The sequence below is a fragment of the Pongo pygmaeus genome, chromosome 6 (genome assembly GCF_028885625.2).
Source record: "Pongo pygmaeus isolate AG05252 chromosome 6, NHGRI_mPonPyg2-v2.0_pri, whole genome shotgun sequence".
Lineage (NCBI taxonomy): Eukaryota > Metazoa > Chordata > Mammalia > Primates > Hominidae > Pongo > Pongo pygmaeus.
Window position 1 is genome coordinate 30854651 of NC_072379.2, and position 26209 is coordinate 30880859.

The window sequence follows — 26209 nt, forward strand, 5'->3', positions numbered from 1 at the left end:
TGGTGGCCAGGTTGGCTGTGTTGGCCAGATGGGGTCTTCTTTTGTTGCCCAGGCTGGTCGCAAATTCCTGGGCTCAAGTGATCCTCCCACCTCGTCCTTGTAGAGATGGGATTTAGTTATGTCGTCCAGGCTGATCGCAAACTCCTGGGCTAAATCGATTGTCTCACCTCAGCCTCTCAAGTAGCTGGGACTACAGGCACATACCACCATGTTGGGCTAATATTTATTTTTATTTTTTTCTAGAGGTGGGGGTCTCACTATGTTGTTCATGCTAGTTTCAAACTTTGGGCCTCAAGTGTTCCTCCTGCCTTGACCTCCCAAAGTGTTGGAATTCTGGGTGGGAGCCACGATGCCCAGCAATCACAAGGGTCTTTATAAAAGAAAGAGAGTAGGAGATTCAGAATTGGAGCAGGAGATGTGGTGATGAAAGCAGAGGTAAGAGAGGGAGATTTGAAGATGCTTCACTTCTGGCTTTGAAGATGGAGTCAGGGGCCATGATCCAAGGAATGGGGGTGGCTTCTAGAAGCTGGAAAAGCCAAGGGAACACTTTAGAGTCTCCAGAAGGAATGCAGCCCTGCTGACACCTTGACTTTAGCCTTAATAGACCTAGTTTGGGTTTCTGGCCCCTAGAACCGTAAGATGGTAGATTTGTGGTGTTTTAAGCCACTAAATGTAGGAAACTGCAAACTATGTTGCAGCAGCAAGAAGGAATGAACATGAAGCCAGGCATGATGGCTCATGCCAGTAATCCCAGCACTTTAGGAATTTAGGCAGGAGGATCACTTGAGGCCAGGAGTTCAAGACCAGTCTGGGCAACATAGTAAGACCTTGTCTCTACAAAAAATGAAAAAATTGGCCAGGCGTGGTGGCTCACGCCTGTAATTCCAGCACTTTGGGAGGCCGAAGCAGGCAGATTACTTGAGGTCAGGAGTTCGAGACCAGCCTGGCCAACATTGCGAAACCCCGGTTCTACTAAAAATACAAAAATTAGCTGGGCGTGGTGGCACGCACCTGTAATCCCAGCTACTTGGAAGGCTGAGGCAGGAGAATCACTTGAATCTGGGAGGTGGAGGTTGCAGTGAGCCAGGATCGCACCATTACACTACAGCCTGGGCAAGAAGAGTGAAACTCTGTCTCAAAATAAAATAAAATAAAATACTAAAAAATTTAGCCAGGCATGATGGCATGAACCTGGAGTCCCAACTACTCAGGAGGCTGAGGTGGGAGGATCGCTTGAGCCTGGAAATTTGAGGTTGCAGTGAGCTGTGATTGCGCCACTGCACTCCAGCCTTGGTGACAGTGAGATCTTGAAAAAAAGAAAGAAGAAAGTAAAGAAAGAAGAAATGAGCATGGTGGGCATGGGGACAGATGGCAATGTTAAATAGAATGGTCAGGGGTGGCCTCCTAAGTGAAAATTGAGTAAAGACTTGAAGGAGGGGAAGGAGCTGGCCAAGGTGCTGAGGGAAGAGGACTGTAGGCAGAAACAATAGAATAAAGTGTCTGAGGTGTGTCTGAGGCTCTGGAAGGAGGCCCATGGAGCAGACGGAGAGAGGGAGAGAATTAGGGGAGGGGGCCAGGGAGTTGCTGGGTGGGGATCAGTACAGATCACATAAGCCCCAGGAGGTTATTGCTGGGGCTTTGGCTTTTACTCTGACTCAGATGGGAACTGCGGGAGGGTTCTGCGCAGAGAGGCGACATGATCTGTCTCCTGATTTAAAAGCATTCTCTGGCTGCTGAGTTGAGAAAGACTATGGGAAGATGTGGGTAGAAGCATGGGGGCCAAGCTTTGGCAACATCCAGGCGGGAGGTGATGGTGGTCCTGAGCAGGGTCATGGTGGTGGTGAGAGATGGTCAGAGGGGAGAAGTAGGGGAGGAGGCCAGGGAGTTGCTGGGTGGGGATCTTCAGTACATGTCGAAGACAGTCAACAGGATTTCCTGACAGACTGGATATGGGGTGTGAGAGAAGGCAGGGGTCAAGGTTGAGTTTGATTGTTACTGAAATTATTAAGTAATTTTAAAGAACACTACTGCCTTTCCCAATCCTACCAAGTATGGGATGCTAGATGAAAGAAATCTCTTCAGGCTCATTGCAGTGGCTCATGCCTGTAGTCCCAGCTGTTTGGTAAGCAGAGGTGGGAGTATCTTTTAAGGGCAGGTGTTCAAGACCAGCCTGGACAACACAGCAAGATCTGCTCTTTACAAAAATATTTTTCAAAATTAAATAAATGTAGCTAGGCATGGTGATGTGTACTTATAGTTTCAGCTGCTCAGGAGGCTGAAGTGGGCAGATCTCTTGAGGTCAGGAGTTTGAGGCCAGCTTGGGCAACATAGCAGGACCCCTCACTCTACAAAAAAATTTAAAAAATAACCAGGTATGGTGGCACTCAACTGTACTAGTAGCTACTGGGGAGCTGAGGCAGGAAAATGGCTTGAGCCCAGGAGGTCGAGGCTGCAGTGAGCTGTAAGTGCACAGCTGCACTCCAGTCTGGGTGACAGAGCAGGACCTGTCTCACAATACAAATAAAAATACAAGTAAAATAATGAAATCTCAAGTCAGAGCCTTTTGGCTCTGCAGCCCTTGCAACCCCTCAGCCGTGCAGTGGGGTTTGCATCGCTGGGAATGAGGAGACCCCTGCCCAGTGTTGTTGCCTGACTAATCAGTGTTTTAAAACATATATTAATCGCGGTGGGCGCGGTGGCTCTCACCTGTAATCCGAGCACTTAGGGAGACCCAGGCGGGTGGATCACCTGAGGTCAAGAGTTCAAGACCAGCCTTGCCAACATGGCGAAACTCCTTCTCTACTAAGAAAATACAGTAATTAGCTGGACATGGTAATGGGCCCCTGTAATCCCAGCTACTTGGGAGGCTGAGGTAGGAGAATCGCTTGAACCTGCCGGGCGGAGGTTGCAATGAGCTGAGATTGCACCACTTCACTCCAGCCTGGGCAAAAGAACAAGACTTTGTCTCAAAGAAAAAAAAAAAAGTATTATATCAACATGTAATGGTTTTATTATTAATATGTAATGAATATTAAATATTTTTAAAGTCTTGTACTATATCAACATGTAATGGCTTTAATATGTGATGAATAATATTTAAAAACTTGTGTCTTATTTTCTAGTTTTAATATAATTATCTACAGAAAGAAATAGTCTTAGAGATCTTCAATAAAGTTAAAAAATGTAAAGGGATGTTAGACCCCAAAAGATTGAGAATTTCTAGTTTAGAAATATTCAGAGTAAGCCACATACTACTTGCTACTTGAACTATTTTTTTTCTTTGTTTTTTATTTTAGGAGATGGGGTCTCACCCTGTCACCCAGGCTTGAGTACAGTAGTGCTGTCACAGCTCGCTGCAGCCTTGAACTCCTGGGCTAAGGATCCTCCTACCTGAGCCTCCTGAGTAGCTGGGACTGTAGGTATACATGACGATACTTGGCTAATTTTTAAATTGTTTTGTAGACATGGGGTCTCACTTTGTTGGCCAGGCTGGTGTCAAACTCATGGCCTCAAGTGACCCTTCCACCCCTGCCTCCCATCCTAGAGGTATGTGCCACCACAAGGAGCACCTGTTCAATTTTCTAAAAAAAAAATTTCTAAAGTAAGGCTGTGGGATGATGGCAGGAAGATAAAAGAAAAACAGAAGAATAAGTTAAAATGACTTATTCACACATATTCTTTTGACAGCAAGAAGAACTTTTAGTATATACATTCCTTACAAACAAAAGGCAGATAAACAATGTTGTATAGGAGCTTCAACACACACCGTACAATATTCCCATTTTGCTGACATAAGTTATGAAAATTTCGTGGTTTACTTGAGTGTCGCAACCAGTATTTTGCTTCTCTGATGATTTTTATCAACTTCCTCATCTGTTAACTTATCTCCAAGGTATGTCATACTGCTGCTGCACGAACATGGCCAGTGTCTTCCTGTTAAACATGTAGAATGCTTTCCTAATTTCTCTTTTTACCCTCTGTCTTTGTGTTTTGCATTTTTCTTACTTTTATTGTCAGAAACTCCAGAAAGTCAATCGTACTAATTTATCACCATTTGCTTTATTAATTTATACTTTGCTTATATGGAATTTTGCCCAACAGACCTCATTACAATTTCTAACCTGTTTTATTTTGTTTTTTTTCTGAGACAGGGTCTCCCTCTGTTGTCCAAGGCTGGAGTGTAGTAGTGCTATCACAGCTGACTGCAGCCTCAACCTTCCAGGCTGAAGCGATCCTCCCATCTCAACCTCCCACGTGGCTGAGACTATAGGTGCTTGCCACTATGCCCAGCTAATATTTGGAATTTTCCTATACGTGGATTCCAGAGGGGTGACAGCGAAACATGAGTAAGCATGGATTTTGGTATATGCAGAGATGGGGGGCTGGAACGAATTCTGTATACTGAGGGACGACTGTATATGTTTTTACAATTATGCTGTAGGATACATACTGTTGCATAGCCTTGAAAATAATAATTTTTAATTGAGTGGAATGATAATAATATTGATAAAACTAGCAGCTGGCCAGGTGTGGTGGCTCACACTGGTAATCACAACACTTTGGGAGGCTGAGGCAGGAGGATGGCTTGAGGCCAAGAGTTTGCGATAGGCCTTGGAAACAAAGGGAGTCACCATCCCTACAGAAAAATACATGAATTAGCCTAGTGTGGTGGCATGTTCCTGTAGTCCCAGCTACTTGGGAGGCTGAGGTGGGAGGATCACTTGAGCCCAGGGAGGCTGAGACTGCAGTGAGTCATGATCAGGCCTCTGCACTCCAGCCTGGGTGACAGAGTGAGACCCTGTCTCAAAACAACAAAAAAGTAGCAGCTAACATCAACTGACCTTTTACCAGGTGCCTATTAATACCATAGTTTAATTTCTTATAACTGTTTCTTATTTCACTTACCAACTCTCTCTTCAGTTACTCCCAGATTTTTACTGTGTTTGTACAGATGAACTTTTGTTTAGATTGAATTGTCTCCCCAGAAGTAAGATTACTGTGAGTCATGGTGAATGGACATTCTCATTACCCTTGATGTAAATTGACAAGGTTTTGGGTGCCTCCCAGCTATAATCTTAGCACTTTGGGAGGCTAAGACAGGAGGATTGCTTGAGGCCAAGAGTTGGAGGAGGCAGTATGGCAGTATGGTGAGACCCTGTCTCTATTTTAAAAAATTGACAGGCTTTACCCTGGAAGGCTTATACACAATTTAAACACCCCTCATAGTATAAGAAAGTGCCCATTTCACTGCACCTTTGCCAGCACAGGGTATTATAATTTAGTAAGTCATTTTTTGTTTGATTATTTTAAATAGATAAAAGACCTCATATTACTTTACTTGTCACATTTCAACATCTTTCCTTAGCTTATTAGCTCTATTTCTTTTCTGTCTGTAAATGGTGGTTGTTGTTTTGTTCTTTGAGACAGGGTCTTGCTCTGTCAGCAGGCTGGACTGTAGTGGCATAATCATGCCTCACTGCAGCCTTGACCTCCCAGGCTTAAACTTCAGCATTCCGAGTAGCTGGGACTACAAGTGTGCACCACCACTCCCAGCTAATTTTTTTCTTTTTTTGGATAGAGACAGGGTCTCACTGTGTTGTCTAGACCGCTCTCTAGCTCCTGGCCTTAAGCAATCCTCCTGCATTAGCTTCTCAAATTGCTGGAATTTCAGGCATGAGCCACCATGCCTGGCCTGGGCTAGTCCTATATTCTCTAGAGTTCTCTTTACTTTGTGCTAGCCAATCTCTCATTATGCTGTTCACCTGTTATAATGAATAATTCTCTGTATTAAATTTTACCACTTTAAACTTTTGAGTGGTTTATGCTTCCTGATTGGACTCTGACTAATATGCTAGGAAGGGTCCCAGGAGATAAACCCACACAGATGGGATTTGGGCATAGGTTTGGTTTCCCAGGGGGGTAGTGCTGAGCTCTTTGCCAGTGGGAAATGGGATGCTGGTGATTTCCAGGAAGTGACCTCACAATAACTCAAGCTACCACTTACTGTTGATTGTGATGAAATGCCAGCTGAGGCACATGCCTTGGGAGCTAAGTGGTTGCTGCACTTGACCACTGTGAAGACTGGTGTGGGAAGGGTCGTTTTGGATGCACTTGAGCAGGGGTCCCCAACCCCTGAGCCATGGAGCCGTAAGGAGCCACACAGCAGGAGGTGAGTGGTGTCGAGTGAGGGAGTGAGGGAAGCTTTGTCTGTATTTACAGCCACTCCCCTTTGCTCACATTCCCACCTGAGCTCCACCTTCTCAGATCAGCAGCAGCATTAGATTCTCATAGGAGAACGCACCCTGTTGTGAACCGTGCATGTGAGGGATCTAGGTTGCGCTGTTCTTATGAGAATCTAATACCTATTGATCTGTCACTTTCTCCCATCACGCTCAGGTGGGACCATCTAGTTGCAGGAAAACAAGCTTAACACGCCCACTGATTCTACATTATGGTGAGTTCTATAATTATTTTATTATATATTACAGTGTAATAATAGAAATAAAGTGCCTAATAAATGTAATGTGCTTAAATCTTTTGGCCCAGCTCCTACCTCCCGGCAGCCTCTCCAGGCCCAGAACTTTCTCCAGTCAGCCTCTACAGACCAAGCTCATGACTCACAGTGGCCTATTTAGGCCCATACCCTACCTCACGGCAGTCTCCGCAGATGAGGCTACTGCCTCACAACAGCCTCCACAGGCACAGCTCCATCGTTACAATGGCCTCTTTAGACCCAGCTCCTGCCTCCCAGCCTTCTCTCCAGGCCCTGAACTTTCTCAAGTTGACCTCACCAGGCCCAGCTCCTGCCATTCATTGGCCTCCCAAGGGCCAGCTTTTGCCTCACGGCCGCCTTCCAAGACCCAGCTCCTGTTTTACAGTGGCCTCTTGAGGCCCATCTTCTGACTCCCGGCAGCCTGTACAGGCCCAGCTCCTGCCTTACAACGGCCTCTTTAGTCCCAGCTCCTGCCTCTTTGCAGGAGGCCCAAATGTCCTCAAGTCCAGGCCACAAAATCCAGGGCCAAAATGTCCACAAGTCGGCCTCTCAAGGCCCAGCTCCTGCCTTTCGTTGGTGTCTCCAGGCCCAGCTGCTGCCCCCAGGTGGCCTCTACAGGCCGTGCTCTTTCTTCTGACTGTGCCTGGAGGTCCAACTCCTGCCTCAGAACAACCTCTTTTGGCTCAGCTCCTGCCCAGCTCCTAGTGGCCTTTGTAGGCCCAAAACTGCCTCAAGTCAAGCTTTCCAGGCCCACCTTCTGCCTCCCAATGGCCTGGACAGGCCCAGCTCCTGCGTGACAATGGCCTCTCCAGGCCCAGCTTTTGCCTCACAGAGGCCTTCCCCAAACAAGGTCCTACCTGCCTCCCAGCAGCCTCAACAGGCCCAGATCCTGCCTCACACTAATCTCATTAGGCCCAGCTCATGCCTCACGGTGGCCTCTCCAGGCCCAGCTCCTGCCCCCCGACAGGCTGTCCATGCCTGAAACTTCCTCAAGTCGGCCTCTCCAGGCACAGCTCCTGCCTAACATTGGCCTCTTTAGGCACAGCTCATGCCTTGGTGGCCTCTCCGGGCCCAGCTCCTGCATCCCAGCAGCTTCTCTAGACTGAGAACTTTCTCAATTCTGCCATTCCAGGCCCAACTCGTGCCTTCCGTCAGCCTCTACAGGTTCAACCTCTGCCTCACAGCAGATTTTCCCGGCCCAGCATGTGCCTCACCGCAACCCCCTAGGCCAAGCTCCTGCCTTTCAGCAGCCTCTACAGGCCCCACTCCTACCTCAATGGCCTCTCTAGGGCAAGCTTATGCCTCACAGTGGCCATTCTGGCCCAGCTTTTGCCTTTTGGCAGCATCTCCAGACCCAGAACTTCCTCAAGTGGGCCTCTCCAGGCCCAGCTCTTCCTCCCGGCGGCCTCTGCAGGCCCAGACTGTTGTCAAGTCGGCCTGTCCAGGGTCAGCTCCTGCCTCCCGGCAGCCTCTGCAGGCCCAAGTCGTCCTCAAGTCGGCCTCCCCAGGCCCAGCTCCGGCCTCTCGGCGGCCTCTCCGGGTGCAAAAGTTCCTCGAGTCAGCCTCTCCAGGCCCAGCTCCTCCTGCCTCCCAGTGGCCTCTTTCAGCCCAGCCCAGCTCATGCCTCCCGGCGTCCTTCCCAGGCCCCGCTTTTGACTTTCGGCGGCCTCTGCAGGCCCGAATTTGACCTCCAGTCGGCCTCTCCAGGCCCGGCCTCCTGCCTCCCGAAGGCCTGCACAGGCCCAGCCTCTGCCTCACAGTGGACTCTCCACGCCCAGCTAGCTCTCGCCTCACTGCCGCCTCCCCAGTCCAAAGCTCCTGCCTCTCGGCCACTTCGGCAGGCCCAGCTCCCACCTGCCAGTGGCCTCTTCAGGCCCATGGGGCTCATTCCTCACAATGGCCTTTCCAGGCTGTTTTTCCCTTCCGGTGGCCTCTCTGGGCCCGGAACCTCCTCAAGTTGGCCTCTCCAGACCCACTTGCAGCCTCCCGGCATCTTCTCCGGGCCCAGCTCTTCCTCCCGGCTGCATCTCCAGGCCAGATTCCGGCCTCCCAACAACCTCTTTGGACTCAGCTCCCGCCCAGCTCCCAGCGGCCCTGGTAGGCCCACAACTTCCTGAAGCCAAGCTCCCCAGGCCCAGCTCAGGCCTCACGGTGGCCTCTCCAGGCTCAGCTCCTGCCCTCCGACGGCGTCTCCAGGCCCCAAACGGCCTCCGGTCCATGGGCTCCTCTAGGCCCAGCTTGGGCCTCCCGGCGGCCTCTGCAGGCCCAAATCGTCCTGAAGTCGGCCTCTCCAGGCCCAGCTCCGGCCTCCCGGTGGCCTCTCCAGGCGCAACGTGTCCTCAGCGAGGGCCCCTCCGGGGCCAGCTCCTGCCTCCCGTCAGCCTCTAGAGGCCTGGCCTCTACCTCACAGTGGGCCCTCCAGGCCCACCTCTTGCCTGGCGCCGTGGCCTCCTCGGGCCAGGCTCCCGCCTCTGGGTGGCCTCCGCAGGCCCAGCTCCTGCCTCCCGGAGGCCAAGCTGGGACATCACGGCAGCGTTTCGCGGCCTAGCATTTGCTCCTTTGCATCCGCTCCAGGCCCTGGACTTCCTCCAGTCAGCCTCTCCAGGCCCAGCTCTTCCTCCTGGCGGCCTCTGCAGGCCCAGACTGCCCTTGAGTCGGTCTCTCAGGGCCAGCTCCAGCCTCCCGGCGGCCTCTGCCGGCCCAAGTCGTCCTCAAGTTAGCCTGGAAGTGGGCCTGGAAGAGCTGCAAGTCAGCCTCCCGGGCCCAGCTCCGTCCTCTTGGCGGCCTCTCCAGGTGCAAAACTTCCTCAAGTCAGCCTCTCCAGGCCCAGCTCCTCCTGCCTCCCAGTGGCCTCTTTCGGCCCAGCCCAGCTCATGGCTCTCAGCGGCCTTCCCTGGCCCTGCTTTTGACTTTCGGTGGCCTCTTCAGGCCCAGAACTTGACCTCCAGTCGGCCTTTGCAGGCCCAGCCTCCTGCCTCCCAAAGGCCTGCACGGGCCCGGCCTCGGCCTCACAGCGGACTCTCCACACCCAGCTAGCTCTCGCCTCACTGTGGCCTCCCCAGTCCAAAGCTCCTGCCTTTCGGCCGCTTCGGCAGGCCCAGCTCCCGCCTGCCAGTGGCCTCTTTAGGCCCAGCTCATTCCTCACAACGGCCTTTCCAGGCCCCGTTTTTCCCTTCCGGCAGCCTCTTGGCCTCTAATTTTTTTTATGTTTTGTGTATAAATCCCAAAATATGGAATTTTGGAATATTTTCACCATTATATAAATATTTTGGTAAGTAATTTATTTGGAGTGAGTTTCTGCACCAAGCCCGAATTTTTTATTTTATTTTCCTTATTATTTGGTGTTAAACAGGTTAAATGACGGTCATGGCAACTTTTTGACACAATAAGAAATATTGCCCATGATCAACGTGTTTTGTTCTGGGGAAGGGGGCAAAGGCAGGGTGAATCACTGTCTTAGAAAGTACAACTCAAGTTGGGAGTGCAGAGGGAATGGGGAGAAAACCCTCCCGCTGCCTGTGTCGAAGTGCAGGAGTCCCCACCCCCATACTCACCTGAGTCCAGCACCTCTGGGGAAAGAAGGGGTGCATGAACTCCCCCTATTCCACAGGCACCTCCCTGTGGCCCAAGGCCGTCTTCACACTCCATCTTGTAGCCCCAGCGGGAGCTATTTTCCAAAAAGTGAAAAGCTCTGAAGGTCCCACACTTCATGGTATGTACAGGGGCTCGGAGGAGGGAAACTGCCCAGCTTTCCCCCGGCACAGCTGCAGGGGTAGGGGGTATATATAAGAGGAGCAGGCCTTGGCCAGGCGTGGTGGCTCACGCCTGTAATCCCAGCACTTTGGGAGGTGGAGGCAGGCGGATCACGATGTCAGGAGATCAAAATCAGCCTGGCCAAGATGGTGAAGCCCCGTCTGTACTAAAAATACAAAAATTATCCGGACGTGGTAGTGTGCACCTGTAATCCCAGCTACCCGGAAGGCTGAGGCAGAAGAATGGCGTGAACCCAGCAGGAAGAGGTTGCAGTGAGCCAAGATCGCACCACTGCACTCCAGCCTGGGCGACAGAGCAAGACTCCGTCTCAAAAAATAAAAAATAAAAAGAGAAGCAGGCCTTATTCTGTCCCAAACTGAAAGGATTAAATGGCTTTACCCGGGAGAAGATAACCATCCTGCCCTCCATTGCTACCCCCACATACAGTCCATGTTCTCAGGGGGTACTGTGAGTCCTGGGATCCTCTTTGGGGTCGCCCACCTGCCTGTGGTAGTTATGGAGGGACCCAGGTGTTGAGGCAGGGCTAGGGTGTCCCCTTCCAGCCAGGCTGTCGAGGCCCCAACTCTGGGGCAGAGGCAGTGGCAGGGCAGCCAGGGTTGCGCCAGAGCCTGAGCAGGGTGAGGTGGGGTCAGGCAGGGCTGGGAGTCAGGGCAGGGGCAGCAGCAGTGGACCCGCTATGCACACATCTTCTTCTCCAAGGTTTGTGTGCAGAACATCCTGCCCATGCTGCCCCAGCAGCTTCAGTTGGCATCTGCCCCAGTCCAGCCTCTGGGACCCATGCAGCGGCTCCCAGCGGCCCTGCACCCATCACCAGCATCCGTTTCACCTGCAGTTGAAGATCTGTGAGGTGCCCAGAAGATCATGCAGTCATCAGTCCCACGGAGCAGCCCGCAAGGCTGAGGCTCCTCCCACTGGACCGCCCCACAACTGGCACCACTGCTGCCTGTGCCCCTACTCTCAGCCTCACGTGACTCTCGGGCAGAGGCAGTGGTGGGGCAGCCAGGGCAGCGTCAGAGTCTGAGCCAGGTGAGGTGGGGTCAGGACCTGTGCAGGGCTGGGAGTCAGGGCAGGGGCAGAACAAACCTTGGAGGGGAAGACGTGTACATAGTGGGCATGGAGGGCGTCTGTGGCCTAGTGGACAGGAAGAAGCAGTGGGCCTGGAAGAGCTGCATGATCAGGGCCGGCACTGGTCCAGGGCGCGTGCAGTGAAGAGGACAGCGCCTTCTCGGTCTCCGGTTCCCTGAGCCCGTCCTCGGCTTCTCCACCTGTACAGGCAAAGGGGAAGCTGTCCCCATCACACATGGCACACTTGGGGGTGTTGGGCTTTGGGCTGCAGCTGGAGCATCTTCTCTTCTTGCATTTGGGCATGGTGGGGTCCTCCAGTGCGGGATCCATGTCCGTGGGGTTCCCTCTGCCCTGACCCCCAAAGCCCAGTCAGTTTCTCCTCTTCAGGCTCTGCCCCCCGGGTGGCTCAGCCCAGCTCCTGCCTAGGAAAGCCTTAGTGTTGGGAGGGACCGCGATGACTGAGGGGCCTGGTAGCTCCAGGTTGCCCACACTTTCAGGTCTCTTGCACCAGAAGGTGGCAGGATTCATTGGGAGGAAACAGGTCGCCTTGGAAGGCGTGCCTGAGCCCCTATCCTCAGGGGTAGGGGCCATAGGGGGCCCGCTCTGCTGCCCTGACCAGACTTCTGGGCTTTGAAGGCTCCTGGGCCCAGTAAGAAGGAGGTGGGTGCCAAGGTTGAGGAGGAAGCATCCGAGTATGTGTAGGAGGAGGATGGGGTGGGACCATAGACTTCGCCAAAAACTGCAGGTGGATCGGGGGACTCTGGGGGCTCAGGATCCAGCAAGGGGCGGCAAGAGTAAAGGAGGAAGGAATGACAGATGCAGATACCTTCCCACCAAAGCCCTTGTTGCCCTCTGGCTCCTCCCCAGAGCTGTCCCCACTCTCAGTCGGTCACCCACTCCTTGAACTTGAGATCAGTGTCAGTGGTGCTAAAGCCGTCATCAGCAATGACATCATCACCCCCTCCTCATGGATGACCATGTGCCCCTCGTCACTTGCTATGTCCTCACTGGCCATGTGCTGGGAATGAGCGGCTCAGGTGGGCAGCAGCAGGGCTGCCCACTGGTCACTTCCCTCACCAGGGGCTGCAAAGTGGCCTGCAGCTCCATACTGAGTAGAAGGCTTTGGGCCAGAGTATGATGCAGTGCCAGACACCACCTGTGTCAGTTCCTGTAGTGCCTGACGGTCTATTTCCCTGCCGTCCAGGCTGTGTACCCCCCTGTGGGAGAAGGCTTGGGCCAGGCTGAGCCAGGTTCCCTGACTGTGTGCAGCCGTTCTGCCCCACAGAAGCTGCTCCTTGGTATCCGAACTCTGGAGTATCTGGGCTGCAACTGACAGGAGTTCAGAGGACACCCCAGGGGCAGTGGCAGTGCCCGTCTCTGATAGGCTCTGCTCCCACGAGCGCTTGTACGCTTCTGCTAGCCCCTGGCTTGTGGGCTTGGCCTCTGAGCTGGACTTCTTTCGGTCCTTGTTGCAAGTGGGCCACCTTCACCTGGAAGGCCAGGTCGTGGTACTTCTGCGTCTCATTGGGCCCCAGGGTGTACCACCGCTTGCTCAGGATCTGGCTGACGGTCCGGTTATCCTGGTTGGGGTGACCCTGGTGCGCCCTGCCAGGGCCTGGTGCCGCTTGCTGAAGATCATGACTGCCACTCACGGGCCACCGGATGTGGTCCTTGTCCCATTTGTTGGGGCTGCGTCCATCCTTCTCAGAAGATGAGTCCTGTTCCTTGTGCAGGGCACTGAGGGACTGGGCCTGACATCATCTGAGTGGTAGAGGCAACTGGGTGTCAGGAGACATGATGGAGAGGAAAGCATCATCGTGGTCATTCTCTGTCTCACTATCCAGCAGGACTCCCCTGAGGGGCCCAGGGCTCCTCCTCCATGGTGGGAGGTGGGCTTTTACCAGGTTCCACCACCCCAAAGTGTGTGGGGTTCTGGGCCCTGGGCTTTCAGGGCAGGTGGCCCCAGGGGGCCGCCCAGGGTCAACACTCCCTGTCCCACCTGGTGGACACTCGGGAGAAACAGCTGCTGACTTGGCAGGTTCTTTGCTCTAGTTGGAGGCCACTGAGTGACTGGCAGGTTGCTGGGCCTCACGCGGCTGCAGGGAGGGGTCAGGAAGGGGACGGAGTACCAGGAGAACACGGCCACAGAGCAAGGTTCCACGTTCCTCCACACAAACATGCCAATGCCACCGGAGGCCTCGCTGGACGCAGACATCAGGGGCCTGTGGGCCAAGTACATGGTCTGGGCAGGGGGTTCCTGGCAGGGGCTCACACCTCCTCAGCCAAGTCAGCTTGGACCCACGGAAGGGGGGATGGGAGGGGAGCACGAGGCCAGGCCTCAAGTTTTTTTTTGTTTTTTTGTTTTTTTTTTTTGAGATGCAGTTTGGCAGGCTGGAGTGCAGTGGTGCGATCTCAGCTCACTGAATCCTCCACTTCCTGGGTTCAAGCAATTCTCCAGCCTCAGCCTCCCAAGCATATGCACCTTTACTGCTGAATATTATATATTTTCTTATGCTTTCATGTGATTAATTAGCATTCCTTTTCTTTCTTTTTGAGACAGAGTGTTGCTGTGTCGCCCAGGCTGCAGGGCAGTGGTGTGATCTCGGCTCACTGCAACCTCCGCCTCATGGTTTAATTGATTCTCCTGCCTCAGCCCCCTGAGTAGTTGGGATTACAGGCACCTGCCACCACACCTGGCTAATTTTTTGTATTTTTAGAAGGCGTGGGTTTTTGCCCTGTTGGCCTGGCTGGTCTTGACCTCCTGACCTCAAGTGATTCCCCCTCCTCGGCCTCTCAAAATGCTGGGATTACAGGCATGAGCCACCACACCCAGCTACTTTCTTTCATTTTTACTTGAAAAACTCCGTTAAGCATTTCTTTTAAAGTAGACCTAGTGGTCCTGAATTCCCTCAGCTTTGTTTGTCTAGGGAACATGTTATTTATTCTTTCTTTCTGAAGGATAGCTTTGTCAAATATAGTATTAGTTGCTGGCAGTTGTTTTCTTTCAGCACTTTGAATATATTCTTCAATTCTCTCCTGACCTGCAAAGTTTCTTCTGAGAAATCTGCTGATAGTTTAATGAAGATTCTCTTGTTGGTGTCATGCCACTTTTCTCTTGCCTCTTCAACATTTTGACTTTTGACTATTTGACTTTTGACTATTTGATTATATTGTGATTATATATATTTGGTTTTAACCTCTTTAGGAATCTTTAAGCTTCATGCACTTGGATGTCTAAATCTTTCCCATGATTTAGGCAGTTTCAACCATCCTTTCTTTAAATAAACTTCCTTCTCCTTTCTCTACTTTCCTTCTCAAACTCACATGACAGTGGATTGCCTAATGGTGTCTCGATGGCTTTCTTTTCTCTCTCTTTTTTTTCGAGATGGAGTCCTGCTCTGTCGCCCAGGCCAGGGTGCAATGGCGTGGTCTTGGCTCACTGCAACCTCCCACTTGGGCTCTGCAGCCCAGCCTGTCTTGTAACCACTGCCTCCTCAAAGCGACACCTGGCAGATTCTTCTTCCCTTTGAGGGAGAATCATCGTTGTTGCTTCATCGCTTCTAAGACATTTTGTAGGGCATGGACAAGTTAAACAGAATGTGCTTTCCTCCCTGAGGTCTCGCTGTCCCACAGGCTCCTGGGAGAATGCCACAGGGGCCATGCACTGGTCGAGCTTCTCTGTAGAACCCAGGGGCTTCAGCCCAGAACACAGCATCTAGCCCTAAGCCTAGAGAAGGGAGGGAGTCCCGAACTTCTGCATTCACAGACCACCTCCAGAACTGTTATAACCAAAGGCATCCTGTTCTGTTATTTCACTTAAATCAACATGTTATTTTGTTTTCACTCACTCCTGGCTTTCTCCATGTGCCGAGCCCATGTATCCATGCAGTCATGTTCACAGGCTAGTTATGTTTTCCTTCTTACACATGAAAATAAATGCATAACTGGTAGAAGCTCTTCCGTGTTTCATATAAGCTCTCACACAGGTAAACCCTGGCCTTTGGTAGTAGCCCTGGAAAGATGTTTGCTGGGCATCTGCTCACTATGGCGGGGGTGTCCAAAGAGTGCTGGGGCTCAGCTCAGCAGACGGAGGGGCTCGTTTCCTGCCTCATGCCCAACACCAGAGACTGATGCTGGCCAACTCACAGGTGTGCCTCTTCTGGACAAGGGCCACCACTGACGGGGTTGGCTGCAGGGGCCTCACTAGGGCCGCCAAATGCTTTAAGAATTAACACTCAGGCTGGGCGTGGTGGCCAATGCCTGTAATTCCAGCACTTTGGGAGGCCAAGGCGGGCGGATCACCTGAGGTTGGGAGTTCAAGACCAGCCTCACCAACATGGAGAAACCCCTTCTCTACTAAAAATACAAAATTAGCTGAGCATGGTGGCGCATGCCTATAATCCCAGCTACTCAGGAGGCTAGGGCAGGAGAATTACTTGAACCCAGGAGGTGGAGGTTGCAGTGAGCCTAGATCATACCATTACACTCCAGCCTGGGCGACAGAGGGAAACTCCATCTCGAAAAAAAAGAATTAACACTCAGGCCAGGTGTGGTGGCCAATGCCTGTAATCCCAGCACTTTGGGAGGCTGAGGTGGGCGGATCACTTGAGGCCAGGAGTTTCAGACCATCCTGGCCAACATGGCGAAACCCCGCCTCTGCTAAAAATACAAAAACTAGCTGGGCATGGTGGCACATGCCTCTAGTCCCAGCTACTTGGGAGGTTGAGGCAGGAGAATCCCTTGAATCTGGGAGGCAGAGGTTGCAGTGAACTGAGATCACATCACTGCACTCCAGCCTGGGTGACACAGTGACACCCTGTCTCAAAAAAAAAAAAGAACACTCACTCCCAGGGCATGCTTCCTGCACGTAACCAGGCTGCTCTCCCTCTGCAAGCTTGCACACTGACCCCTGGGCTCCCTTCGTGGGCACAGGCCAAGAGAAAGTTTGTGGCCTGAAAGAGCACTGGCTTGGGGACAGGCCACCCAGATCTCAGACCTATCTCTGTACTCAATAGCGTGAACAAGTTAGTAACCCTCAGCCTTGATGTTCTCATCTGGAGCAATTTTTAAAAATTTTTTATTGGCGGGGCATGGTGGCTCACGCCTGTAATCCCAGCACTTTGGGAGGCAGAAGCGGGTGGATCTCCTGAGGTCAGAAATTTGAGACCAGCCTGGCTAACGTGGTGAAACCTTGTCTCTACTAAAAATACAAAATTAGCTGGGTGTGGTGGCGTGCACCTGTAGTCCCAGCTATTCTGGAGGCTGAGGCAGGAGAAATGCTTCAACCTGGGAGGTGGAGGTTGCCAAGATCATGCCATTGCACCCCAGCCTGGGCAACAAGAGCAAAACTCCGTCTCAAAAAAAAAAAAAACCAAAAGGCTATATATATATGTGTATATATATATATATATATACATATATATGTGTGTATATATATATATACACACATATATATGTGTGTGTATATATATATACATATATATATGTGTGTGTATATATATACACATATATATATATATGGCCTCGTTGTAATTCCTCATGTCCTAGCATGCTTCTGTTTCGTTGTGTTTGGAGGGGTGTTACCTGGATGAAACTCTGGGAGATGCCTCTGCTTTTTGGGCTGCCCGTGTGTAAATCTTTCCATAAGGGGAGCACTCAATAGTGTTTATTCACCTCCTCCACCCCAACCCTCCCAACCAATTTTCATTCCTCTTTTCTTCTTTTTCTCTGCTCTCACTTGGAGGGTGCCTGCTAAGTGTAGGCACAATCAGAACAGCCCGGGCAAAGATGATTTCCCTTTTCTTTGGATAGACTCACTGGCAGAGATAAAATATATTCACTAGATTCAAAAAGATATTTGTGCACCCGTGTTCATAGCAGCATTACTCACAATAGCCAAAAGGGGGAAGGAACCAGGTGTCCATCAACGGAAGAACGGATGACAAGATGTGGTCTATCTAGACAATGGAAGATTCTTCAGCCTTAAAAAGGATGGCAGGCTGGGCGCGGTGGTTCACATCTGTAATCCCAGCACTTCGGGAAGCCGAGGCAGGCAGATCACTTGAGGTCAGGAGTTTGAGTCCAGCCTTGCCAACATTGTGAAATCCCACCTCTACTAAAAATACGAAAATTAGCCATTAACCAGGTGTGGTAGTGCACGCCTGTAATCCCAGCTACTCAGGAGGCTGACACAGGAGAATCGCTTGAACCCAGGAGACAGAGGTTGCAGTGTGCCAAGATCATGCCACTTCACTCCAGCCTGGGGAACAGAGCTAGACTTCATCTCAGAGAAAGACTCTGTCAAAAAAAAGAAAGAAAGAAAGAAAGTGTCCAGCCTGGGCAACATGGAGAAACTCCGTCTCTACTAAAAATAGAAAAATTAGCTGGGTGTGGTGGGCACCTGTGGTCCCAGCTACTTGAGAAACTGAGGTGGAAGGATCACCTGAGCCCGGGATGCAGAGGTTGCAGTGAGCTGAGATCGCACCACGCCACTGCACTCCAGCCTGGGCCACAGAGCAAGACCCTGTCTCAAAAACAAAACAAAACAAAAAAACTAGAAAGCGAGTGATATGGATGTGGAATTGCTGCAGCTGTCCTGGAGACACACCCTTTTGGAGGGAGACCTATGTCAGGAGACTGAATTCTTCATTGGCTGAAACCCCCACTGCTAGGAGGGGCCCACCTGGAAGTCCCCATGCTGCTACCCTGCAATTCCATACTTGGGCACAGTAAGCACAGAATCAGAGATGGGACAAAGGACAGCATGGCGCACTGGGGAGCCCTGAGCCTTTCTGATGGTTACCCTGTCCCCAGGGGCCCCTTTCCTGAGGGCACACCCAGGTGTGAACTTCACCCAGCACAGGCCAGCCCCTCCAGGGCAACCCAAACCCCTCCCTACCCTGCTAGAGAGACAAATGGTGGAAATGGGGAATTGAATGGAGAGCCGAGGGGACCGGAATGGGGAGAGGGGAGGAGGCTGGGCTGATAAGTAAGAATTGCAGGGACTAAGGACATTTTCCAAGAAATGTTCTCCTAACTTTAATGTAGTTTAGGTAACAAAATAATATATGAAGTATCAATATTGACATCCTCAAAGAGGAGGAAGCTGCACATCAGAGAGCTAGTATAACTGCACAAGGCTGCACAGCAGAGACAGGATCAGAGCAGGTTCAGTGAAAACTCTATAGGCCTCCACTACAGACCCACTTCAGAAATCCACATTCTAGAATGTTCCAGAACCGATCACGTAACACAGGTGCCAAAATACAACTGAAAAATAAACTTTAATGTTTTGAGCTCTGCCTTTTTTTTTTTTTTTTTTGAAACAGGATCTCACTCTGTTGCCTAGGCTCGAGTACAGTGATGCAGACACGGCTCGCTACAGCTTTGATAATCTCCTGGGCTCAAGCAGCCTTCCTACCTCAGCCTTCCGAGTAGCTGGTTCTCCAAGCATGCACCACCACACCTGGCTAATTTTTAAAATTTTTTGTAAAGATGGGGTTTTGTCATGTTGCTTAGGCTGGTCTGGAACTCTTGGCTTCAAGCAATTTTCCTGCCTCAACCTCCCAAAGTGCTGGGATTACAGGAGTGAGTCACTGTGCCCAGCTAAGACCTGCGTCTTTTTTTAGAAATGAAGTCTGTGTTGCCCAGGCTGGTCTTGAACTCCTGAGCTCAAGTGATCCTCCTGCTTTGGCCTCCCAAAGTGCTAGGATTACACGCATGAGCTATTGCGCCAAGCCAGGACCTGCATCTTAAGAGGGGGACTTTAGACTGCAGGCCTCTTGCTTGCAAGAGAGATATAATTTTCCCAATCCATCCAGAAAGGTCGTTGTATCTTATATGACTCATACTAATTCTGAGAGAGTGATCATCACATTAGAGACTCTGGAGTGTACCCTGCTCATAACCTTCCTTCTGCAGAAAAAAATGTGATTCAGCAGAAAATAATGCACTATCTACACACAGCACACCCTTCCTGGTTATCAGATTCTAGCCTTTTGTTGTCTTTGAGCTACTTTACAGCTCTGTAAATTGTAGGCAAATGATATATTGCCCTGTCTAGTAGAGGTTCTCCCTCGCTCTCTTGTTGAAAAACCAGTTTCCATTTGCACATTCATTTCACTATTCCTGACCTGTGAATGTGACTGTTCTTAGCTGCCCTTTTGAGCTGGTTATAACATCACCTGGCACCCTTATGAGTTAAATAAAATGGTTAATACCTATTCATTTTCTATCTATGTGAGAGTCATAATTTCACCTTTTTTTGAAAATGATCTTGCAACACTTCCTTCATAGGTGTTTATGACAGCTCCTTTGCCATAAGAGGTGCTGGGGTCCCTTGCAGGGCATCCCATGAAGTGGAGTTAAGAGCAGCCGGCAGGTAGCTTCTGTTCCCCCAGGGCAGTCTCTCAATGGGAAGGGAGGCGAGGGGAGGAGGAAGAGAAGAGGGAGGGGTTCTGCCCAGTGGATGGGACAAGGTCTTAGCAAGACCTAGATTCTTAGGCTGGGTGAAGTGGCTCATGTCTATAATCCCAGCACTTTGGGAGACAAAGCAGGGGCATCACTTGAGCCCAGGAGTTCTATTTCAGCCTGGACAACAGAGCGAGACCCCATCTCTACCAAAAAAAAAAAAAAAAAAAACAGCCCGGCGCGGTGGCTCATGTCTGTAATCCCAGCACTTTGGGATGCTGAGGCAGGTGGATCATCTGAGGTCAGGAGTTTGAGACCAGCCTGGCCAACATGGTGAAACCCCGTCTCTACTAAAAGTACAAAAATTAGCCAGGCATGGTGGTGGACGCTTGTAATCCCAACTACTCAGGAGCCTGAGACAGGAGAATCATTTGAACCTGGTAGGCAGAGGTTGCAGTGAGCCAAGATCGTGCCATTGCACTCCAGCCTGGGCGACAAGAGCAAAAACTCCATCTCAAAAAACAAACAAACAAACAAAAACTAGGTTATCTCTCTGGTTAAGCTCCTAGCCAGCTATTTGACCTTGAGTTTTAACAAGGTCTTTAAGTTTTAAGGGTAAGAAAGGGTGTCAACCTCTTTAAGTTTTGAAGGTAAGGAAGGGTGTCAAAACTAACATTTATTTCCTGAGCTCTTGTTTGTCTTGTCTGGGGTGAGGCTGGAGAGGTGGGGTGATTGACCACGCTGGACAAGAAGCTAGGTTTCAGCAGTTAGGCGGTCTGCCTGGGATCCAGGCTCCTGATGACGATACTGACAGTAATAACAACAGCAGCAGCTACCATTTCTTTGGCACACATATGCCCATATATATTATCTCATTTAGTCCCCACCACTGCCTGGAAGGAAGGATTAATCTATGATCCCATCATTCAGACAGGAAGACAAAGGCTCAAGGTCACACCACATAGATTCTGGTTCTAAATTTAGCCAAGTAATAAACCCTTTATTGCACTGCCTTCGCCTCGTAGATGTGACAGGGCAATCCTTTGGCCATTGAATCACTTTTTTCCTCACGGGTAAAAGAGAGAGAATTATTACTTTGATCATCACACGTAAAGGAATGCAATGGCAGATGACCAAATGCCATGTGGTTTCTTGAGCTGGATTCTGGAGAGGAAGAAGGGACATTAGTGGAAAAGCTGGTGAAATCCCAATAAAGTCTGGAGTTTGGTGAATCATATTGTACCAATGTCAGTTTCCTAGTTTTGACAAATGTGCCATAGTTGCGTGAGATGTTAATGGAAGGCAAACTGGTGAAGCATGTAAGAAAACTTTCTATATGATCTTTGCAATGTTTCAGTAAATCTTTTTTTTTTTTTTTTTTGAGATGGAGTCTTGCTCTATCCCCCAGGCTGGAGTGCAGTGGCATGATCTCTGCTCATTGTAACCTCTGCCTCCCGGGTTCAAGCGATTCTCCTGCCTCAGCCTCCCGAGCAGCTGGAACTACAGACGCGCACCACCACACCAGGCTAATTTTTGTATTTTTAGTAGAGGTGGGGGTTTCACCATATTGGCCAGGCTGGTCTCGAACTCCTGACCTCGTGAATCACCCGCCTTGGCCTCCCAAAGTGCTGGGATTACAGGTATGAGCCACTGTACCCAACGCTGTTTGATTTTTTTACAATAAGTCTATGATACTTTTATAATATGAATGAATATATGTTTTTAAAAATTCATTTTTCTAAAAAGATAGGCTGAATCCATAAAAGAAAAAAAATAATGGACCAAAACTTAGAGAAAAGATAAGTACTGGCTGGGACTCAGGACTGCGGCCAGCCCTGGGCTGATATGTAGTTTGAGCAAACCACTGCCCTTCCCAGAGACTCGCCTGTGAAATGGGAGTGGGTAGAAGTGGGCAGGGCAGCAACTAAGGATTGAACTGAACTGATGACATCTCAGGCTCTTCCCAGCCTTAACAGCTCAAGATTTTGAGGCAATCTGGATTCCCACACCTGGTTAGAGAAGCAGATTAAGGAAATGATCTGGAGTTTGGAGTTCTCTCCCTCGGAGGATAAACACCACAATATTGATAGTCCAGGCAACGAGGCCAAATTCAACCCAGAAGAATGTTTTAGATCACACCATCTCTCATCAATCCCTAATTGAACTGGAGGTATTTAACTCTTTCTCTGCCGTTTTTTATCTTCCATTCTAAATCAGTCCTTCTCAAACTAAAATGTGCATGCAAATCACCTGTGAATCTTGTTAATATGAAAATGCTCAATCAACAGATCTGAAGTGGGACCTGAAATTCTGCAATTCTAACAAGCTCCCAGGAGATAGTGCTGCTGGTCCCCAGACCACTATTTAAATATCAAGTCTCAGCTGGACACAGTGGCTCATGCCTGTAATCCCAACATTTTAGGTGACCAAGGAAGGAGGATTATTTGAGCCCAGGAGTTCCAGACCAGCCTGGGGAACATTAGTGAGACTCTGTCTCTACAAAAAATACAAAAATTAGCCAGGTTTGGTGGCATGTACCTGTAGTCTCAGCTACTCAGAAGGTGGGAAGATCTCCTGAGCCTAAGAGTTCGAGGCTGCAGTGAGCTGTGATTGCATCACTGCACTCCAGTCTGAGCTACAGAGTAAGACCCCGTCTCAAAAGAAAAAAAAAAAGTGACAAAGCAGCATCCCTTTGTCACATAGAAAACCTGGAAACTCCATTGTACTTCACGGAATTACTAAAAAATGACATGACACCAGACCATACAGGCTGTCTTCCCATTAACTGTTTTTCTGTTTGTTTTTGTTTTTGAGATGAAATCTCGTTCTGTCGCCCAGGCTAGAGTGCAGTGTCTCGATCTCAGCTCACTGCAACCTCACCGCCTCCCTGGTTCAAGCGATTCTCCTGCCTCAGCCTCCCAAGTAGCTGGGATTACAGGCACACACTACCACACCTAATTTTTGTACTTTTAGTTGAGACGGGGTTTCACTATGTTGGCCAGGCTGGCCTTGAACTCCTGACCTCAGGTGATCTGCCTGCCTTGGCCTCCCAAAGTGCTGGGATTATAGGTGTGAGCCGCTGCACCCGGGCCCTATTAACCTGTGACCTGTCATTTCTCTCTTGTCTCTCATTACTACTTGCTTGTTGTCTACCATCTGTCCCCCTCCACTGCAATGAAAATCCTTTGAAGGCAAGGACATTGCTGGGTCCCTAGCTTCTGAGTACATATTTAACTTTTTTTTTTTTTAGAGATGAAGTCTTACTCTGTCGCCCAAGCTGGAGTGCAGTGGTACTATCTCGGCTCACTGAAAGCTCTACCTCCCGGGTTCACACCATTCTCCTGCCTCAGCCTCTGGGACTACAGGCACACCCGCCACCACGCCCAGCTAATTTTTGTATTTTTAGTAGAGACAGGGTTTCACCATATTAGCCAGGATGGTCTTGATCTCCTGACCTCGTGATCCACCCGCCTCGGCCTCCTAAATTGCTGGGATTACAGGCGTGAGCCACTGTGCCTGGCTGCTTCTGAGTACACATTTAAGGGCTAACTAAACATTTGTTGGATGAATGAACCTCAAAATTTTGAGGTAGTAAGTAAAAAAGCAAGTGACAGAAGGGTATGCAGTTTTTTTGTTTGTTTGTTTGAGACAGAGTCTTGCTCTGTCACCCAGGCTGGAGTATAGTGGTGTGATCTTGGCCCACTGCAACCTCCACCTCCTGGGTTCAAGTGATTCTCCTGCCTCAGCCTCCCAAGTAGCCAGGATTACAGTCGTGTGCCACCACACCTGGCTAATTTGTATATTTTTAGTAGAGATGGAGTTTTGCCATGTTGGCCAGGCTGGTCTTGAACTCCCGAACTCAAATGATCTGCCCATCTTGACCTCCCAAAATGCTGGGATTACAGGCATGAGCCACTGTGCCCAGCCCCATTTTTGTTTTAAAAAGAGTTTGAGGTCAGGTGCGGTGGCTCACACCTCTGGTTCTTTGAGAGAACTACTTGAGGCCAGGTGTTCCAGACCAGCCTGGGTGGGGAACATAGTGAGGCCCTGACTGAAAAAGTTATTTTTTTAATTAAAGGAAAAAGGGTCAGGTGCAGTGGCAGCAAATGCCATTTTTTTCATATGTACATGCATTTGTTTTGTTTTGTTATGCACAGTGCCTGGTCATAATATATCTATATCTGTATCTATATTTTTTGAGACGGAGTCTTGCTCTGTCGCCCAGGCTGGAGTGCAATGGCGTGATCTTGGTTCACTGCAACCTCCGCCACCCAGGTTCAAGCAATTCTCCTGCCTCAGCCCCCCAAGCAGCTGGGACCACAGGCACGTGTCACCATGCCCGACTAATTTTTTGTATTTTTAAGTAGAGATGGGGTTTCGCCATGCTGGCCAGGCTGGTCTTAAACTCCTGACCTTGTGATCCACTCGCCTCACCCTCCCAAAGTGTTGGGATTACAGGTGTGAGCCACCGCGCCCGGCCATAATATATTTGTTAAGGAATAATGCCAGTGTGGTGGCTCACACCTGTAATCCCAGCACTTTGGGAGGCCAACGTGGGTGGATTGCTTGAGATTAGGAGTTTAAGACCAGCCTGGGCAACATCGTGAAACCCTGTCTCTATAAAAAATACAAAAAGTTAGCTGGGGCCAGGCCAGGTGGCTCACACCTTTAATCCCAGTGCTTTGGGAAGCTGAGGTGGGCAGATCATCTGAGGTGGAGAATTCAAGACCAGCCTGGCTAAGATGGTGAAACCCTGTCTGTACTAAAAATATAAAATTAGCTGGGAGTGGTGGTGCGCTGGGTAATCCCAGCTGCTTGGAAGGCTGAGACAGGAGAATCCCAGGAAGGGTTACAACCTACATTAAATAATAATAAAAAAGAAAGAGAAACTAAATTCCTTCTGTTTCCACATCCAAAACAAAGGTCATTGTGAATAGGATTCTTGCTAACTTGAGAAGGACATTACTCTCAGAGTTTCTCACCAGGATTTCTATAACTTTCTTCCTAAATGCTCATACAGTCTCACATTCCACACCCTCTCCCCAACCCCACAAAACCACTAGCAAATGCATTATCCATTTACAGTGAAATGATTTTACCTAGAAGTAAATAGAATTGTTTCATTCCCCTAATTAAAATCCTTCAATGGCTCCTCTCGCTGCTATGAGAATACATATAATTAAAGCCCCTCTTTATGACTAATAAAGCCCTTCAGCTCTGATCTCTCTGTAACTTTCCGGACTCACCCATGTGTGACATCCCCACGTACCCCCTTTCAGCTGTTCTGATTTACACATAGTTCCTGCGTGTCCCATATGCTCTGACACCTCTGTGCCATTCAGGATGCTTATCTTTATCTAGAATGTCCTTACCCTTTTCTCCAGTTCACTCCGATTTGTCTGCCAAGACTCAGTTCTAGCTCTACCTTATAATATAAGCATGTCCTGATGCCCCCTCCTAGGGTAAGTTAGGTGCTTTTCTCAGCTCCTTCCGGCAGAGAAATCTTCAAAGCCAACAGAGTTAAAGTATGATTTTTGGTAAGGAAAGTTATGAATCTCAGGCCAATAGACAATGAACAAGTGTCAAATATTTTATTTAACTCATTAATTGATGAGGGAACCAGTAAGATCTAAACACTGGTCCTAGGCTCATTTGAGAAGCTGAATGTATATAGGCAATTTAATTGATTGATGGGTTAGATACAGAACTAGTTAATGTGTATCTGGTCCATAAGCCTTTGGGTTGTATGTTCTACCAGACAGGAGTTATTTGCATTCTATTGAATAAAAATTTTCATGGTAACCTTTGCTGCTACAAAGTTGTAAAATAGAAAATCAACAGAAGGTCACATGCACCACTGTTCTGAAAAACACCATGTAATTTGAGGCCTCTTTTCAATTGTTGGATAATTTTTCTGACAAAAGACAGAGCTTTCGGTGGGAGTGGAAGTTCACATTTGACATGCAGAAGACTACCAAGGTTTTACTAAGGAAGTCTTATTTTGGCATAAAAATATGACATGCTGGTAGAAAAATGGATTAAACATATGGACTGACAAATCAGAATAAATAAAAATGACAAATAAACATACTGAAACTGTTCACTCTCGCAAAGACTTTAAGAAATCCTAGTGAAAACAGTAAATGATCTCCCCTTACAAGTTAATAAAAACAGGCTTAGATGATGCTATCCACTATTAGCAAGACTTGGAGGGAAAGAAACACTTCCATAATTAGCATATGGGAATATAAACTGAGAGCAGCTTCCTGGACCTGCAGCTCATATGCCAGTCCTTCGTGCTCTTGTCCATTGTGTTTTACTGCACAGGACTGCACAAGAGTAGAAAAATGTCAGAGATAAAACCCGAAGAATCTCCATCTGCCCTAGAACCTGCAACTTATGCTAGGACCACCATTGTATTACTCCCAAGTCTGGTAAGGCAGAGAGGTCCCCAAAGCATTCATATTC

The 26209-nt window shown here is 49.4% G+C and overlaps 2 protein-coding genes and 2 pseudogenes across 2 annotated transcripts; 3 read left to right on the forward strand and 1 right to left on the reverse strand.

The window, feature by feature from the left end:
• The first annotated feature begins 4383 nt into the window (after window positions 1-4383).
• LOC129041504 (putative uncharacterized protein FLJ44672) lies at window positions 4384-7517 on the forward strand (annotated as a pseudogene).
• On the forward strand, window positions 7471-8883 carry LOC129040458 (putative uncharacterized protein FLJ46235). Its single transcript, XM_054495027.2, has one exon. It carries the CDS (start codon window positions 7792-7794, stop codon window positions 8608-8610), a length of 819 nt encoding a protein of 272 aa, XP_054351002.1. The 5' UTR covers window positions 7471-7791; the 3' UTR covers window positions 8611-8883.
• LOC129041505 (putative uncharacterized protein FLJ44672) lies at window positions 8711-9529 on the forward strand. Its single transcript, XM_063668468.1, has 2 exons — window positions 8711-8773; window positions 8882-9529. The coding sequence occupies exons 1-2, from the start codon at window positions 8711-8713 to the stop codon at window positions 9527-9529; spliced, it is 711 nt and encodes a 236-aa protein (XP_063524538.1).
• A 2172-nt stretch (window positions 9530-11701) lies between these two features.
• LOC129041506 (protein capicua homolog) lies at window positions 11702-13571 on the reverse strand (annotated as a pseudogene).
• Window positions 13572-26209: the final 12638 nt, after the last annotated feature.

Excerpts from the sequence above, each read along its gene's own strand:
- LOC129040458 (XM_054495027.2), top strand. The coding sequence starts at position 7,792 with ATGCCTCACAGTGGCCATTCTGGCCCAGCTTTTGCCTTTTGGCAGCAT.
- LOC129041505 (XM_063668468.1), top strand. The coding sequence starts at position 8,711 with ATGGGCTCCTCTAGGCCCAGCTTGGGCCTCCCGGCGGCCTCTGCAGGC. Across the intron at positions 8,774-8,881 it reads CAGGCCCAAATCGTCCTGAA|AGGCCTGGCCTCTACCTCAC; the intron begins GTCGGCCTCTCC and ends GTCAGCCTCTAG.